At 44.0% G+C, this 19591-nt stretch overlaps 1 protein-coding gene across 3 annotated transcripts in view; it reads left to right on the top strand.

Moving 5' to 3' along the window:
- The window catches only part of LOC109200127 (NACHT, LRR and PYD domains-containing protein 1-like), a 29043-nt gene extending 9703 nt beyond the window's left edge, over positions 1–19340 (top strand). Inside the window, exons 3-5 of one of the 3 annotated variants that reach the window (XM_025904746.1) lie at positions 4532–4711; positions 18907–18963; positions 19294–19333. In XM_025904746.1, the coding sequence (XP_025760531.1) occupies positions 4532–4711; positions 18907–18931 (205 nt within the window). In that variant the 3' untranslated portion in view covers positions 18932–18963; positions 19294–19333. Of the gene's footprint in view, positions 1–2365; positions 2467–4531; positions 4712–18906 lie in introns of those variants that run through there. The other 2 variants (XM_019355585.2, XM_025904747.1) reach the window with 2 other exon arrangements.
- The last annotated feature ends 251 nt before the right edge of the window (positions 19341–19591 follow it).

Below are 19591 nucleotides of genomic sequence, written 5' to 3' on the forward strand. Positions count from 1 at the left end.
TGTGTTTGAACGAGCTGACGGTTCACTCGTTAAGCTGAAAGAAAGATGCTTTAAACACAGGAGTCACACATGTGTCCACTGGACCATCTGGGAACTCTTCTTGTTTAGCACTCGTAATAACACAAACACTAAATCCTCCTTCTCTTGTGCTGTTTTGTAGCAGTGTGTACACCTGAGACTGTCACCTGTCTGTCTGTCCTGCACTCTCTCTCTGTTTCTTTCTCTCTGATTGTGGAATAAAAGTATGAACATGTATTTATAAGTTACACTTGTGTTTGAATCCTGCAGCTTATCACTCATTTGATTTCCATGTGTGACAACTGCAAGTGTCCAGAGTGAGGACAGACTGAGGGACCCACTGCTGCACATCATCTGTGAGGCTTTGCACCCCTGATGATCCACCAGGACAAACTCAGCAGTGTGTGAGGAAGAGGAGGAGGAAGAGCCAGCAGCAGCTGACAGATGGAGAGAATAGACAGACTGTTCCCTGTTTGTGAAGGACTGCTAGGGAAGTTTAAAATAACTAATTGTCTGTCCTGAATCAGTCTTATTAGGTAATGTTCAAATAATGTTATCATTCCAGTGTTTTCAGTGTGGGAGAAAGTACTCAGGGCCTTCAAGTTACACACTATGAAAGGCAGAGACAAGTTTAATATTCAGAAACCTAAAGTATGTATCAGCAGCAGAATGGAGCTAAAAATAAATGTTTGTTTCAGTTCTATGAAGCTTTGAGTATTTTGGATTAGTAGCACTGCTGTGTTTGTTGCATCATATTGCTGTAATTGTTTATATGCTTTATATATTCTGAGGTAAGTTGATCTATAGTGTTACATCATATTCTATAAGGATGTTATGTGTTTGTATACTTTCTGCCCAGTTTGACCCATTTAGCAGAAGTCAGCCTGTTTAAGGCTCTGATATCTATTCTGTATGACTTAAAGCAGTTATGACATGGTCTGATTTTCTCACCCAATAAAGGAATATTTCATATATCAGTCTGATCTTCATTCTATCAGAAACAGTTATCACAGCTCGTACATTTTCTTTTTACACATATATGTAAGCATTGAGCCAAATTTAGTAATGCCAACATATTAAACGAACAATATTTGTCTCTTATATATAATACATCTATATATACACTGTCAGAGATACTTGTCTTTGAGTGAAGATTTAAGGTGATAGGAAATATAAATAACTGCTACTTGCATCTTTGACCCAGAGTTCAAGCTCATATATACATATATATATATATATATATATATATATATATATTCTGACAATACATATAATATTGTCCATATTATATTAACATTACCACAGTGAGATGACTTTAGTCTCATGAACAACATTAGCTAATTATTATTTACTAGCTAATATTGAAATGACTGTTCAGTACAGAAATGAAGCCCAACTATCATGTTTTACAGTCCTGTGATCTCAACTAATCAAAGTGATGTCATGACAAAAATGAATGGCCAACAAAACATTTTTTCTCCTTCATTTCTGTCACACAAAGCTGTGTGAAACATTTCTCGCGGTTAGTATCATGGTTGCTAGGCAACCTGAGCAGCGCGACGAAGGCTAGACCGTACCATTTCACAAGCCTCTCACTTCCGCACTTCCCGTACTTGTAGTACGCACCGTACGTAGTACACGTAGTGTGCGTACTTCAAGCGTGCATACCCTGAATTGGGACACAGCCACAGACTGTCAGTCTTGGCTTTTCTTTATTTCTATTGGCTGTCAGTGAGATTTAGAGCAATCAGAGACTGTAGGTCTGTGTATGAAGTATTATTCATGTGCAGTTGTTGAAGTTGTAGAATGAGAAATGGCAGTTTTGGGGTATTTCCTGCTTTCATTGTCCTGCTTGTGCTGATGAAAATGTCTATTGATGTGTGAATTCATTCTTCAACGCTCGATTCTGCCTGAACAACGTGAAAACTTTTCTTGTTTTTGTGTAACACAGTTCAATGCACTGAAGCATCGAATTGTTCCATTATCCAACAATGAAAACAGGAAACAGAGACAGCTGGACTTCAAAGTAAAAGCTGCTCCTTTTGAAACATGTTGGCAGTAAAATGTAAGAGCTGAAGCACATCAATGATCTACATGCCTAAATATTAAACACAGCTGATATATTTGTGTGAGTGTTGCACAGCTGATGGCCGATGGCTGCGCCTGCTGGAGTGTTGTGATTCAGGTGTAGATGTAATGACTCATTCATCACATTTATTCCTTCCATAAAGCTCCTTTTTCTCTCACTTTGGCTCAACGTTATTAAAAACAGAAGAACTGTTTTCACTTTGTAAAAACTCAGACTCTTTTTACCCGTGTCTGATACCTGTTGCATTATGGGTAACAGGGATTCCAGGCCAGCCAATCAGAGTAGAGTTTGACAACAAAGCCAAAGATGGCCTCCAGTGAAGGTGGGACATGATGGCTGACATGACTGCAGACTGGAGTCTGAACCAGGATCTGCGAGCTCCATGTAATCCCATGTTCACACTAAATCCACGATGGCGCCATGTGGCCACGGCTGGATGTTCAGCTTACAGAGCCCTGGGCACAAATGTGTGATGGACCCTCGCCAGCTGGATTTGAATGCTCAGCTTCTTTTCCTTCTTCAATAATTAGACATACAGGGCACACAGTGTGTGTACAGAACAGCTGGAATCATTATTGTAGCGACTTCCACAGTCGCTAGAGGCTGGGGATGGAGCCTGCCCATTTGCCTGACACGCTCTCAACTTTACGCAATAATGCGAGAGGTGGAATTGTTTGATTGTTTATTAAAGTACTTTGAGAGTTTACAGAGTAATGTGATCGGCTCCCAATTCAGACTCTTAAAACATCACAGGCTCTAATGCAACAAGGGGAAACTCATTGTGCTGCGGTCAACAAAAACTACGACTACCCAGCCCTCCTCTCTGTCAAAATCAAACCAGTGAATGACAGGCTGACAACGCCCTCTTAATGTCACCGCTAGCACCCACGTGACTCCTGTTACACATCACCATAGCAACCAAACAAATGAAAACCCAGTGATCATCAAAATTCAATACATTTAGTTATGGCTCCTACAATTATGGAGGCCTCACTGGAATATTGAGAGGAAGCATCACAGTACAGCTTCACTGAAGCTTTAAAGTCTCTGATATGAAATGAGAAATGAAGCAGCCAGAGCTTTTTCATGAGTGGAAATCCACTGTGACTGTGAGCTGCTGCTACAGCCTCCAGATGAGCCAGCAGCTCATCCTGCTCAACATTTTCTCACCAACTTTAATGGAAGTGTGATGTTTTCAGCTGGAGTGATGGTCAGGGTGGCCTCCCTCTCCTCTTCTTCTCCTCTTCCTCTTTCATTTGTAAAGCCACTTCTGCTGCTTTCATTCATTTGGAAGTCCTGTAGCTGAGTTTGGGAGAGACTAACTAACAGCCTCGGCAGCAGAGGGGAGAAAGGCTGTAACACCACCACTTTACTCTGTTCTACCTGTCACATCATTTTATCAGAAAACAAATATGCTCATGTTTTTAGTATGTTTGGCTTGAAGACCTAAAATGTAAGAATATCAAATGGTGCTCTTTATTATTGTGTTGGTTTAGTTTCTTGTCTCTTGGATGGAGCCCAGCTGTGCGTGGCCCCTGGGCCTGTGGTCAGAGTGTGTGTTGTATTATCCGGCCCAGGATGAGGCCGAATTGAATTGGGATTAAATGTCTGTCAGATATTTGAGCCTAATTTAGGACATCATCAATAAATATTGAGTAATAACTTGACTCTGATACAGTGAGACTAAAATGCCTTTAAACATCAGGTTATCCTGCTGATCAAAGTCCAACACTGAGTTTGTAAAAACATGTTTGTCAATCATTTTGTTTGGTAAAATGATTCAATAACTTGCTGCTAATACACAACATTTCATCATATTTCCTCATAACCCTCTTTTGTCTGACCATTTGATCCCATTTGAATTTGCAATAAAGGATCCACAGAGTTTGGTGACAATAATGACAGTAGATGTTTGTGTGAAAGTGCTGGAAGCAAATGAGTGTGTGATGTTCTTTCAGTGTTGCACTTTGTAGACGCTCCCTGAGCACTGGTCTCACAGCCAGCTGCACATAGAGACCAGTGTTGTTAGTCCAGGTCAGAAGATGACTTGTTGGAATGAAAATGAGCTTGTAGTTTGTCTGCTTTAATCATGTGACTGGAAAAAGTAGAAGTTTAGAAAATGGAAACTCCAAACAGCTGAAGCCAACAGGAAGCAGCTTCAAACAAACACAACAAGAGAAGAAACTCTGAATTTTTCACATTAAAGTCGTACATTTATCATAAAAACATAAAAAAGAATTGAAAAAGTCGTGTTTTTCCTTCCAGGAACCACAAGGCTTCACTTTTAAAGGTGAAGTTGGAAAGAAATGGACATAGTTGAAGTCCATTCTGAAGCTTCTTCAGCTCTGAACAAATTATGAAACACTGAATGATTTCAAGCTCACACTTCGTCTAATAAACTTACATTTTTCATTCTTTATACAGATTGTGGAGCTGTGGTTTGTCAGAGATCAGCTGTGATTATCTGGCAGCAGCGCTGAAGTCCAACCCCTCGTATCCCAAAGTACTGGACCTGAGTGGAGACTACAACAAGCTGCAGGATTCAGGAGTGAAGCAGCTGTGTGTTCTTCTGGAGAATCCACGATGTCGATTTGAAACTCTGAGGTCAGTCACATGTTTTAGATGTGCTGAGATGAATATGATGTGAAAGTTGTGCTGACACTAAACTGCAGACATCAGGCTGATATTATACTCATCCACACTGAGGATCTTCATGGTAAAGTCTGTTTTCTTCTTCTCTGGTTTAGTCTATTGACTGTAGCAGAACAATGTTCACATTTCAAACTGTGATACTCAACGTATGGCCTGCGGCCCACACGTGGTCCTCCACAGGGTGCCTGCCTGCCGACCTTTCCTAATTCAGAGAGAGGGGACCCTGATTAACTGTGTACCGTTCTTCCTCACAGTTCTAAGTATCAGACACAACAATGAATAATCCACAGCTGACTCTCTTTAGCAGGTCAAAGGTCACGGCACACAGCAATCTGTGAAACAGAAACAGTTTGGAGCAGGAATTATTGCACATTTACAAACCAATGACTGTAGAAAACATGGACGACGCGACAGCACCTCCTTCCATTGTGTAAAAATGAAGCCAAAATATCCCGCTTGTGGAGGCTGCCATCTTGCATTTTTGGAGCCAAAGTCTGCGCAGTAGTGACTTGAGGTGGAGCGACTGTGTAACGCTCCCGCCCACACACCCGCTGGACGTGACCGCAAACACACCCCCCTACACTTTTTACGTAGCCCGGCTGCTGGAGATTTTTTGCTGGTTTACCGCGACTGATGACTCGTTTAATTAAGGTAAATACAACCATGTCACTGTTATAAAAAAAGACACACAGCTTATCATCTTATAGTTCTAAAATCACTCTGTTGTTAATTCGTCTGCTAGATTAGCCGCTAGCATACGCACTGTGTTGGAGGCTTGTTGCTAGCTAGTTAGCGATGCTACACACCTGTTACTCTAATAGTCTGTGTTATTGAAGGATTCAGCACTCCTTAGGTTTTGTATCCATTTTTAGACAGCGATGAGATCAGCTGCACACTCTACAGAGGCCCAGAGTTACTGTTAATTTCAAAAATATAATGCTGTCCTTTGAGATTTTAACATATGACTGTGAGTGTAATGGATCTAAAACTGTTTAAATCTTCAGAGCCCTCTACAGCCTGGTAACATGGAGACTTTAAAAACAGCAGCAGAACGTTTCAGTAGTGTTGTCTAATTTGTTCTTTTCATTTAATAATAGAGTCCATATTATATCAACAGCTACATTCACCCTGGAGAGAAACTAGTGAGGGAGACCATCAGGACCAAGCTGGGTTTCCTGGGTCCAGAGGTTTGGAGAAACTTCTTCCTTTTCTTTCATCACAGATGTCCTGTGCCAGAAGTTCTGTTGACCAACTGAAAGAGGCTTCATTGAAGAAACACCAGGAAGACTGAAGCTCATCGCATTGATCAAGCAAGACTCATGATCTTCACCAGCAGCTCCCTCACAGGGAAATCTTCATAGCTCAACCGTAGGCCTGCCCCAGAACATGGATAAACCCAGCATTTCATGAACACTGTGATGGAGACCTTTGGTTTGTCTAATGTTATAAATACTCAGATACTCCCCAGAGGCTCCAGACTTTTACATAAAGATATTATATTCGGTCCTGTAGAAAGTTAGATATTTAAAAATAGATGATCCTCTCTGGTTACTCTGGTATGAATAACTCTGAATCACTTTATGGTAAATAACACACTATCTGCAAAAAACTAGGAAAGAATTCCACATCACAAGCTTGTAGTTCAACATGCAAGTGACGACTGTATCTGTGTCACTATATATCAGCATTAACAGTACCTCAGTTTGGTGTTTCATAAAGCTGCTGATCTCAGACCTGCACAGCTTCCATTTTAAACACTTGATGTACTCAGCTGCATGAAGAGCACATTTGAATTTCTCTGACACAATTAAATAAAACCTAGTGAAGGTGGTGATTAATCCTTTTGACTTTTTGTCTTTAACTTTATCATTAAAACAGCTGCAGCTTTCACTGAAAGCACATGTGGTACTTTAACCTTTGTACTGTTTTCATCAGTTAATTTTGCAGTTAACATGTGAACATGTTGGATGATCTGTCTGCTGTCACTGGGTGGTGCTGAGGTCTGAATCTGAGGGCAACTCCTGTAATCACAAAGAGAACACAACCATCACAAACGGAAATATAAAGTTTCTCTCAAATCTGAAATAAAGCTGATCCTTCTCTGTCCCACACACTCAGGATCTGAAGCTCTTGTCTTACTTTTTTTTCAGTATTACAGTACAGTACAGTACTTTAATCCATAGTTACTGATTAATGAGGAGTTACTGAAGTACAAAAAAAAAAAAAGATGTTACTGTCTTTACAGATGTGGCAAGAGACTGAAAACATGCTGTTGTTTGCACATATTTAATAATCAGCTCTGCACAGGAGCTGCAGCAGGGTGCAGCCTGTTGTTTTTAAAGTATAATACTTGTAATTAGTGGCTGAGCAGCCCGGGGCATTTCTCTTGATTTCTTTGGTCAGGGTAAATCCATTCCCCTGCATAGATTAGCTAAACGAACTTTATAAGACAAGTTTCCCCAACAGCCGAGTGCTCATCTTAGCTAGCTAGGTCTCAGGACCGAGCTAAGGACGGTAGTTACGGATTAGCTTATAAACACGTTTAACTTACCGAAAAAGTGCAGCGGGGCCTTGGATCTTCTGTCAGGTAGTCCAGTTTACTGAAGAACACCTCAGGCTGTCAGGTTAAAACAGTCGGTCGTGTTTTCATAACGTAAACGCTGGCCTTCCTCTCAGAGCCTACGCTCTATCTGCTATTCCCGAACAGAGATACGCAAGTTTCTCTGTTCTGTTCTGTTTCTCTGACTGCAGCTGTCAGTCAAAGCTGTTACACCCCAATTTAACATCACCACGGTAGGAATTAGAATCAAACTTATTGGAAAGGAGACCCCTTGGACATAAATCATTGTGATGACAACTGTTGATAACAAAAGAAAGAATCTTTGGAAAAAATTTATCTGAGGAGAATTAATTTATTTTAGTCTGACCCCAGTCCCATCCGCTAACATGGAGGAGGCGGGGTTTATGACCTATACTGCAGCCAGACACCAGGGGGCGATAGAGACGTTTTGGCTTCATTTTTGGGGAGCTGTTGTGCCGTCCATGTTTTCTACAGTCGGGGGTTGTGTCCCAATCCAGCGACCGCACACTTCGGAGTACGCATTTTGAGACCGATTACGTCACAGCGACGCAACGACAGCTGTCCCAATCCGAAGCGTACTCCAAATGCGTACTCCAAATGCGCCATCGATTTCCCCAAATTTGAAGTATGGACCCGTGTACGCTTCGCGGTCCCATATATCCCACAATTCATAGCGCGGCGGTGGGTGTGGATAATTTCGCCAAAAAAAAGGCAGATGGCTGAAGCGGAGCGGCCAAAGAGTAAACTTTCAAAAGTAAGTACTGAATATTATGTCACTTATTTGTGTGTAAATGTTTAATAATGAAGAACATTAAAACATTACTGTTGGCCACATGTCGGCAAAGTTATGTGACATTAGTGATGTTTGTACTTTCAGCGGTAACTTGGTTTTAAAGCCTTTACTTTAAAATATACGCCGTTCAATAGTCGACTTTAATCTTACAGAGAATGTGATGATTTGATGGATAATTAAGGTCAGCCATATATCCACAAACACAACAAGCTGAAAGTCAGTGATGCTGCTCGGTTTTCAGTCCTGAATATGACGGCACAAGCAGGATTCACTGCACTGTTAATGTTAGCTATGTTATATTGCCGCCTCTGTTCGGTGGTGTCGAGCCAAACGGACTTTAACGTGTGTTTGAACGAGCTGACGGTTCACTCGTTAAGCTGAAAGAAAGATGCTTTAATCACAGGAGTCACACATGTGTCCACTGGACCATCTGGGAACTCTTTTTGTTTAGCACTCGTAATAACACAAACACTAAATCCTCCTTCTCTTGTGCTGTTTTGTAGCAGTGTGTACACCTGAGACTGTCACCTGTCTGTCTGTCCTGCACTCTCTCTCTGTTTCTTTCTCTCTGATTGTGGAATAAAAGTATGAACATGTATTTATAAGTTACACTTGTGTTTGAATCCTGCAGCTTATCACACATTTGATTTCCATGTGTGATGACTGCAAGTGTCCAGAGTGAGGACAGACTGAGGGACCCACTGCTGCACATCATCTGTGAGGCTTTGCACCCCTGATGATCCACCAGGACAAACTCAGCAGTGTGTGAGGAAGAGGAGGAGGAAGAGCCAGCAGCAGCTGACAGATGGAGAGAATAGACAGACTGTTCCCTGTTTGTGAAGGACTGCTAGGAAAGTTTAACATAACTAATTGTCTGTCCTGAATCAGTCTTAAATAATGTTATCATTCCAGTGTTTTCAGTGTGGGAGAAAGTACTCAGGGCCTTCAAGTTACACACTATGAAAGGCAGAGACAAGTTTAATATTCAGAAACCTAAAGTATGTATCAGCAGCAGAACGGAGCTAAAAATAAATGTTTGTTTCAGTTCTATGAAGCTTTGAGTATTTTGGATTAGTAGCACTGCTGTGTTTGTTGCATCATATTGCTGTAATTGTTTATATGCTTTATATATTCTGAGGTAAGTTGATCTATAGTGTTACATCATATTCTATAAGGATGTTATGTGTTTGTATACTTTCTGCCCAGTTTGACCCATTTAGCAGAAGTCAGCCTGTTTAAGGCTCTGATATCTATTCTGTATGACTTAAAGCAGTTATGACATGGTCTGATTTTCTCACCCAATAAAGGAATATTTAATATTTCAGTCTGATCTTCATTCTATCAGCAACAGTTATCACACCTCGTACATTTCCAGTGAGTTCAAGCTCACTGCTGTAATATACAGTGGCTTGCAAAAGTATTCAGCCCCCTTGAACTTTTCCACATTTTGTCACATTACAGCCACAAACATGAATCAATGTTATTAGAATTCCACGTGAAAGACCAATACAAAGTGATGTACACGTGAGAAGTGGAACGAAAGTCATACATGATTCCAAACATTTTTTACAAATAAATAACTGCAAATTTTCGTTCCACTTCTCACGTGTACACCACTTTGTATTGGTCTTTCACGTGGAATTCTAATAACATTGATTCATGTTTGTGGCTGTAATGTGACAAAATGTGGAAAAGTTCAAGGGGGCTGAATACTTTTGCAAACCACTGTATCATCATTATCTGACAATAACTACAATATTGGCCATATTATATTAACATTACCACAGTGAGATGATTTTAGTCTCATGAACAACATTAGCTAATTGTTATTTACTAACTAATCTTAAAATGACTGTTCAGTACAGAAATGAAGCCCAACTATCATGTTTTACAGTCCCGTGGTCTCAGCCTCAGATACTCAACTAATCAAAGTGATGTCATAAAAAAATGAACAAACAAAAAAACATTTTTCTCCTTCATTTCTGTCAAATAATGCCGTATGAAATGTTTCTCGTGGTTAATATCATGGTTGCTAGGCAACCTGAGCAGTGCGACGAAGGCCAGACTGTCCCATGTCAAAAGCCTCTCACTTCCGTACTTCGTAGTACCCGCTGTACGTAGTACGCGATCTGCGCATACTACGAAGCGTGCGGTCACTGGATTGGGACACAGCCATTGTTACAAACTGACACCGCTGCACGGCATGCTGGGTAATGCCAGCCGGTCAGGTATGGGTGTGATAACAGCTGTAAGAGGCTCCGTGGCTGCAGAACACTGAAGAGGAGAAAAGAGAGATGGAGGATGAAGAAAAGAGGCAGAGGGGAAGCAGAAGTTTAGCTCCAGAGAGGAGCTGTGTCTAACCTCAAGCTAACCTGAGAAGCAGTCAAAGTACTGATGATTCCTACAAAGTGTGTGTGTTCAGTATGAGATGAGTTTGATATTACTGTGTGTGCACAGATGGACTCCACAAGAGATCTCCTTTATGAAGAAACTGTGCAACGTTTGTCTGACAGTGGGAAACGTTTCAGAGAACATCTCAGAGAATATCTGTAAAGCAGAAGCCAAACATAATAATAGAAGAAAAGCAAACTAATGATCCAAATCCTGCTCTGAGACATCAATTAAACATCACTATCAGTCAGTAAAGGCTTCCAAAGACTGCTCACCTCTCAGACTTAGTTGAAGATGCTGGTGCTGTCCACAGATCAGCTGACCTGCTGGGTCTCCATGATCAGCTTTGTTTCTTGGAGATAAAGGCTGAACCCTTTAGAGCTTCAGTTCTCCAGAGCAGCAGGATGTCTGAGGTCTGCAGAAACACAAAAACACAGCAGCTAAAATGGCTGTTCAAAGAAAACGAGGTGGAAGCTGCTGATTCCTGAGCTTTGATACTGGATTAGCTTCAGTAGTTATTCCCATCACTGCTGTAGGAGCTACATTTAGTCACAGCTGACTGTCTTCTTTGAACAATCTCAGTGACTACTGTTGTAAAAACAAGCACACAAAGAACCAATGAGAGTGAAGAACAGGATAAAGAGCTCCTGTGATGGTGGCAGAGAAATGAGCAGCAGAGGGCCGTCTACATGTTGTAGAGGTTTACAGTCACCAGGGGGCGCCGTCACGGCCACACAGTCAGTGGGCTGCTCTGCTTATGCTGTTGTTGGTGAAGCTGAAGTGAAAGTGAGTGTTAAAACAATGAAAAGTGTCCACTGCAGCCTCCATCTGAGCTTCTCATGCTCTTCTTCTTTGATTCTCAATGTTTGTGCTGAATGCTGCTGTCGCTCTCTTCCCTGTTCCCGCCAACTTTCCAACCAATCAGCATTGGAGCGCTGACAGCGTCATCCACACCAACTTTTGTTGTGAGCACGTGGACTCGTGTGCAGAACATTTCCAGTATAATAACCAGCTGTGCATGTGCCCCAAGCAGCAGCTTCAAGCTCACCTCAAAGAAGTTTAACAGGAAGGACGACTCGGCCATCACGCGTCCAGCTGTCCGTGACCGTGTCCACAGCAGAGTGTCACCGAGGCTTAATGCTAACATGAAGCTAATACCACCACGAGCAGCTGCTCAGTGGATTTGGAGGAGAAATGCCTCCAGCTTCTCACAGGCAGTATGCAGAATGTGGATCTCCACAAAGACTGTGGAGAGCTCGTCCCAGACTCAAAATCCACACTTGTCTGCACAAAACTTCTCACACGTTCCCGTCACAAGTGTCTTCTAAGTCAGTCGTTCCCAAACTTTTTTTGCCAGGCCCCACTTTGTTTTACAAGAAAAATGTTCGCGCCCCCCCACCACCCCACAAACACATCCTCCAAACACACACACCCATATTTTGTTTACAAACTCCATTGCAGTTTATTTCACACCTCAAACATTTAGTAAACAATTAAGCAAATACAAGTAAACGGCAATAAATTGCAGGTAGTAATAAAATACACTACTAACTCTTTTACGCTGCGTCCACACCTACACCGGTATTTTTGAAAACGCAGCTGTTTCTATGCGTTTGGGCTTTTCGTCAACACATAAACGGCGTTGCGATTCACCGAAAACGGAGATTATTTAAAACTCCTTTTTTGCGTTTACGTGTGGACGAGGATTACAGAGTTCATCACGCAACGACAAAGGTATGTGCCTCTTTTCAGGTCACGCTGTGCGCCACGTTATTGTTTACATGAGATGAATTGCAGAATGGCAGATAGAGACAAACTACTGTTACTGTTAATCTGACTATCTGCAGGTTTTACACGCTTACATACACACACGCAGTTACTGTCCCTCCATTTAGAAAGGCAGAGGCGTCACGGTGTGATTATTTTACATGTAGTTGTTTTTTTTTCCTGTGTAATAATATTCAACATTGCTATCAATACATCCATCCATCCATCCATCCTCATCCGCTTTATCCGAGGTCGGGTCGCGGGGGCAGCAGCCTAAGCAGAGAAGCCCAGACCTCCCTCTCCCCAGCCACCTCCTCCAGCTCATCCGGGGGAACACCAAGGCGTTCCCAGGCCAGCCGAGAGATATAATCTCTCCAGCGCGTCCTGGGTCTGCCCCGGGGCCTCCTCCCGGTGGGACATGCCCGGAACACCTCACCCAGGATGCGCCCAGGGGGCATCCTTGTCAGATGCCCGAACCACCTCAACTGGCTCCTTTCGATGTGGAGGAGCAGCGGCTCTACTCTGAGCCCCTCCCGGATGGCCGAACTTCTCACCCTATCTCTAAGGGAGAGGCCAGCCACCCTTCGGAGGAAGCTCATTTCTGCCGCTTGTATCCGCGATCTCGTTCTTTCGGTCACTACCCACAGCTCGTGGCCATAGGTGAGGGTCGGGACGTAGATCGACCGGTAAATTGAGAGCTTCGCTTTTACACTCAGCTCCCTCTTCACCACGACGGACCGGTGCAGCGTCCGCATCACTGCAGCTGCAGCACCAATCCGTCTGTCGATCTCCGGCTCCCTTCTCCCATCACTCGCGAACAAGACCCCGAGATACTTAAACTCCTCCACTTGGGGCAGGAACTCATCCCCGACCCGGAGTGAGCACTCCACCCTTTTCCGGCTGAGAACCATGGCCTCAGATTTGGAGGTGCTGATCCTCATTCCCGCTGCTTCACACTCGGCTGCGAACCGTTCCAGTGCGAGCTGGAGGCCCTCACCCGATGAAGCCATCAGAACCACATCATCCGCTAAAAGCAGAGATGAGATTCTGAGGCCACCGAAGTGAAAGCCCTCCGCCACTTGGCTGCGCCTAGAAATCCTGTCCATAAAAATTATGAACAGAATCGGTGATAAAGGGCAGCCCTGGCGGAGCCCATCACCCACCGGAAACGAGTCCGACTTATTGCCGGCAATGCGAACCAAACTCTTACAACGGTTGTATAGGGATCGAATGGCCCGTAGCAATGGGCCAGACACCCCATACTCCCGCAACACCTCCCACAGGACACCCCGAGGGACACGGTCGAATGCCTTCTCCAAGTCCACAAAACACATGTAGACTGGTTGGGCAAACTCCCATGCACCCTCAAGTATCCTCGAGAGGATAAAGAGCTGGTCCAGTGTTCCGCGACCAGGACGAAAACCGCATTGTTCCTCCTGTATCCGAGGTTCGACTAACAGACGAACTCTCCTTTCCAGCACCCTGGCATAGACTTTCCCAGGGAGGCTGAGGAGTGTGATCCCCCTGTAGTTGGAACACACCCTCCGGTCTCCCTTCTTAAAGATGGGGACCACCACCCCGGTCTGCCAGTCCAGGGGTACTGCCCCTGATCTCCACGCAACATTGTAGAGGCGTGTCAACCAGGACAGCCCTACAACGTCCAGAGCCTTCAGGAACTCGGGGCGGACCTCATCAACACCAGGGGCTCTGCCACCGAGGAGTTGTTTAACTGCCTCAGTGACCTCGACCCCAGAAATTGGCGGGTCATTCCCCTCATCCCCAGACTCTGCTTCCTCCTCGGAAGACGTGTCAGTGGGATTAAGGAGGTCCTCGAAGTATTCCTTCCACCGTCTGACAATTTTCTCAGTCGACGTCAGCAGCGCACCGCCAGCACTATACACAGTGCAGGTAGAGCACCGCTTTCCCCTCCTGAGACGCCTGACGGTTTGCCAGAATCTCTTCGAGGCAGTCCGAAAGTCTTTTTCCAAGGCCTCTCCGAACTCCTCCCACACCCGAGTTTTTGCTTCAGCCACTGCCCGAGCCGCATTCCGCTTGGCCTGTCGATACCTGTCAGCTGCCTCTGGAGTCCCACAGGCTAACCAAGCCCGATAGGACTCCTTCTTCAGCCTGGTGGCTCCCTTCACCTCTGGTGTCCACCATTTGGTTCAGGGATTACCACCACGGCAGGCACCAACCACCTTGCGGCCGCAGCTCAATGCAGCAGCTTCGGCAATGGAGACGCTGAACATGGTCCATTCGGACTCAATGTCCCCAGTCTCCCTCGGAATGTTGTTGAAGCTCTGCCGGAGGTGTGCGTTGAAGATCTCGCGGACTGGGGCCTCTGCTAGACGTTCCCAGCACACCCTCACTACGCGTTTAGGTGCACCGGGTCTGTCCAGCGTCCTCCCCCGCCACCTGATCCAACTCACCACCAGGTGGTGATCAGTTGACAGCTCAGCCCCTCTCTTTACCCGAGTGTCCAGAACATATGGTCGCAGGTCTGGTGATACGATTACAAAATCAATCATCGACCTGCGGCCTAGAGCATCCTGGTGCCACGTGCACTTATGGACACTCTTATGTTCGAACAAGGTGTTCGTTATGGCCAAACTGTGATTTGCACAGAAGTCCAACAACAAAACACCACTCGGGTTCAGATCAGGGAGGCCGTTCCTCCCAATCACGCCCCTCCAGGTCTCGCTGTCGTTACCCACGTGAGCATTGAAGTCTCCCAGTAGGACAACAGAGTCTCCAGGTGGGGCACCTTCCAGCACCCCCCCAGGGACTCTAAGAAGGCTGGGTACTCTGAACTGCCACTCGGCGCATAAGCGCAGATGACAGTCAGGACCCGTTCCCCGACCCTGAGGCGCAGGGAACAAACCCTCTCATCCACCGGGAAAAACCCCAACGTACCGGCAGCAAGCCGGGGGATATTAAAATACCCACCCCAGCCCGCCGCCTCTCACCAGGGGCAACTCCAGACTGAGACAGAGTCCAGCCCCTCTCCAGGAGACTAGTTCCAGAGCCCAAGCCATGCGTAGAGGTGAGCCCGACTATATCTAGCCGGTACTTCTCAACCTCACGCACTAACTCAGGCTCCTTCCCCACCAGAGAGGTGACATTCCATGTCCCTATTGCCAGTCTTGGCAGCCGGGGATCGGTCCGCCAGGGCCTCCGCTCCTGGCCGCCGCCCGACACACAATGCACCCGACCCCTATGGCGCCTCCTGTGGGTGGTGGGCCTGCGGGAGGATGGGCCCATGTCTCCTCTTCGGGCTGTGCCCGGCCGGGCCCCATGGACTAAGGCCCGGCCACCAGACGCTCGCCCTCGGGCACCCTCCCCGGGCCTGGCTCCAGGGCGGGGCCCCGGTAACCCTATCCCGGGCAGGGTAAACTGTTCCCTCGATGTTCTTTTCATACGGGTCTTCTGAATCGCTCTTTGTCTGGTCCCTCACCCAGGACCAATTTGCCATGGGAGACCCTACCAGGGGGCAAAAAGCCCCCAGACAACATAGCCCCTGGGATCCCTGTGACACACAAACCCCTCCACCACGATAAGGTAGCGATTCACGGAGAGGGCTATCAATACATTTTTCAAAAAATGCTTCTCTGTGCAAAATGGGTTCAAAAACAAAAACAGCTGTGGGATACTGTTTGTCCGTGATTTGAACCGGGGGAACAAATTACGGCAGGATCAGCCTGATATTATTTGTATCCCACTGTAACTTTACTGCATAAAGAGCTAACATGTCCAAAATGTCAGGAGTAGTTATTACAAGAAGTGTTTGTGAACTAAAAATCAAGAATGTGGGATCCTGTTTGTCCGTGATTTGGAGAGCCCAGCGCTGCTCCCGACGCAGGGAAAACTAATTTTGCAGGTGTAACATATGTGTTAAATACTTGTGAATTTCACCCAAAACACCTTTTTTTTGGATTAAATATGTCATTTTTGCATCTCACTCTCCCACCTGTGTTATCTGAGTCTGTGTGCGTTCGTGTGTGTGTGCGCTGCGTAGTGACGTAGGCGCGTGCATGTGTGCCCCGGTCACAGCTCCTTTCAGCATGGCCGGAGGTAAGTCACTGCCACGTTGCTCTCTGCTAATTAAAGTTTGTTCAGAGCCCAAGCTGCAATGTAAATATAGCCGAACCGCAGCGTTTTTGTTTGTCATTAAGAGATTAATTCGGGGTAAGTTTTGTGGAGGGCGGAGTTCGCTAATATATGTTTTTAATGAGTTTTAACTAGAGCTGGGCGATATAAGATTTTTTCATATCACGATATGTTTTTTTCATTTCAGGCGATAACGATATATATCACGATATAAGCCAAATAACTATATTTGTAAGATTTAAATGTGCCGTTGCTCACAAGTAAAATGTGAAATAATTAGCAGCTTGTTTTAATTAAAATATTTATTTCCCATAATAAGTTCAACAGGGTAGATGTACTTAAGGAACATGAGACTTCAGTTTCAGGTAAAGGCAAATATTGTAAACTACACAAAAGGCAGCCGCTAAAGCGTTTAAGTTTCAAAATAGAACAAACAAAACAGACCACTAAATTGTCAATTCCACTTAGAAACAAAATTTTAATTCTAAAAATAAATCTTAGGTCGTTTTACAGAAGAACAGACAAAATTGACTAACTTTTGTCAATATCAAATAAACTGAGAACTAAAAGGAAATTCTCAGGCTACGTCCACACGTACACGGGTATTTTTGAAAACGGAGATTTTCCGTTTTCGTTTTAAAAAATAATCCCGTCCACACGTAAACGCAGAAATGAAGGAAAACGCTGCTAGGAACATGCCAAAGCAACAGGTGGCGATATATTCCTAACCGTGTAGAAATGTTGGCCAATCAGAAGTCTAGAAGCCTCGGTAGGAAATAGTAAACAAAGATGGGGCATAGAAGCAGAACCGAGTTGTATGTGTGGAGGGACAGTAACTGTGTGTGTATATGTAAGCATTTAAACACTGCAGAGAGTACAATTAACAGTAACAGTATTGTAGAAATTCATTTCACCGAAACAATAACGTGGCGCACAGTGTGACGTCAAAAAAGGCGCACACCTTTGACGCTGCGTTTTCTCCGTTTTTCTTGTCCACACGTAAATGCAAAAACGGAGTTTTCGAAAATATCCACCCTGGCAGGCGTTTTTAGAAATCTCCGTTTTCAGTGACTGAAAACGCCGTTTACGTGTGGACGAAAGGTGCAAACGCATAGAAAAATCTGCGTTTTCAAAAATACCCGGGTACGTGTGGACGTAGCATCAATCTCTCCTTGTTGTATAGCTTAGCTTTTCAAACAGTTTTAACAGTGACTTTAGTCTGACAAAAGCCGAATGACGAATTAGTGCTTTCAGTCAGAGATTGAGCATGCACCGCTTTATTGTATTTCCAGACTTGCTTTCGGCACAATTTACAGTGCGCGCTACTCTGTTTTTTGTCAGACTTGAAATAGCCGAAATACCTTCACACTACGGAACTTCTGTGGCCCTTCCGTTTGACAATCTCTCCAGCATTGGAACTGTTACGGGTTCGAAATTGAGGATGAGAGTAAAACAATGATAGTCCAGAAAAGGTCGTTCAAACAATTGATTTTAATGCACGCAGCGTGGAGAGGTGCAAACTGCAAAACAGTTGTACATCTCTACCCAAAATACACTCTAGATTGCTTTTATAACATCAGGGTATTGTAACGCCCCTTCTTGCGTTTACAAGCACATAATTTGCATGTACAGAACATTCATGTATTTTAAGAATTAACTGCAACATAGAGGTTCCTCCTTGTGGCATACTCTTAAGAATATGGTGATGATCTAAGGCCTTTGAGGTCACCATGGGCTGGACATCCTTCCGTCACCTGTAACTAGGCAAACTCAAATGCAACAAGAAGCTGAATACATTCAGGCCTTTGCTCAGCTACTATTTTACTGTAACAATATACTCAGCATATGAGTTATGATATATATATATTTAACTCAATCATTTTAAAGTAGTTATACTGCACCTGTAATAAACATGTTAATATTTGATTATGATAACCCCTATAATATAAATTATAACATAATGCCAGCAACTTCAATAAACACTTTGATGAAATGATAATTAATGCAATGATAAGATGATGGTTATGTAAAATAATCCCTGTAATTCCACAGAACCATCATCTGTTTTTTCTTCGGTAACCTTCGCTCACGCTCTCGGTTGATTTTTCTCTAGTCGGCAAACTCATTTCCTTCATTACCTGGGCGGCCCGGCTGCAAAAACAAATACACATGTGCGCCTTGGCGCTTGTGCTGTACGTAACAAGTCATGTGACGTGACGCTGCGGCTGTGATTGGTTCGGCTCTGCGCTACTTAATTTGGATTGGCTGTTCTTTTTTTTTTTTTTTAAGAGGACAAGAGAGATGAGGTCTATCGCAATAGTTTAATTTTTCTATCGAGAAAAAGTTATTTCGCAATACATATCGTTATCGTTTTATCGCCCAGCTCTAGTTTTAACCGAGAACGCAACTGAAATGCTAGCATGCTAAGTTAGCCTGATCGCTAGCGGCTTGTGAGCGTACTCGCGGCAGTTTTTTTTAACAGCGTGTACTCTTTTTTTCCTTCGTCAGGAGAGGTGTACTGGCAGACGCATGACACACACAGATCAGACTATTTCTGTGTTGCAGGTATGGAGATGTTCTTATGTTTTAGAGATGCAGTCTTTCATTCATTGTTTTTATGGTACAGTGTTGTATTGCCTGTTGCATGGCAGTTATTAATATGATTGTACTGAAGTGTAATGTTTGAATTATAAGCACTAGAATATTGGGTCCTGGTTATTGAATTGTATTTATCTGACTGTTTATTTGTTTTTGAATTATTATGTTTATTGTTCTTATAAGTTGTTTCTGATGATTTTTCAGTGACATATTATTTATTTTGTGCTTTTTGTTTTTCAGAGCTTAAGTTAATGTTTTAAAACAATTTGTTGTATTTGATTTATTATATTATTGTAGTGTTAATGAAGCTGCAGTCACAGCTCCTTTCAGCATGGCCGGAGGAGAGGTGTACTGGGAGACGCATGACACACACAGATCAGACTATTTCTGTGTTGCAGATGTGCAGTAAAGAGCCAAAGATCCAGTACTGTCTCCTGCCTCTTACTTTCACGCCAGAACACAACGCAACAACAACAGGCGTAACACTTGAACGGGTTACACAGGGAAGACCTACCTTGGCACTTGTGCAGGTGAAGCCAAAGGGAAGATATGCTTCACCATATTTTCTAGTCTTTGGCTTGGAAGGAATTTGGTT

Source organism: Oreochromis niloticus, unplaced genomic scaffold, assembly GCF_001858045.2.
Source record: "Oreochromis niloticus isolate F11D_XX unplaced genomic scaffold, O_niloticus_UMD_NMBU tig00006675_pilon, whole genome shotgun sequence".
Lineage (NCBI taxonomy): Eukaryota > Metazoa > Chordata > Actinopteri > Cichliformes > Cichlidae > Oreochromis > Oreochromis niloticus.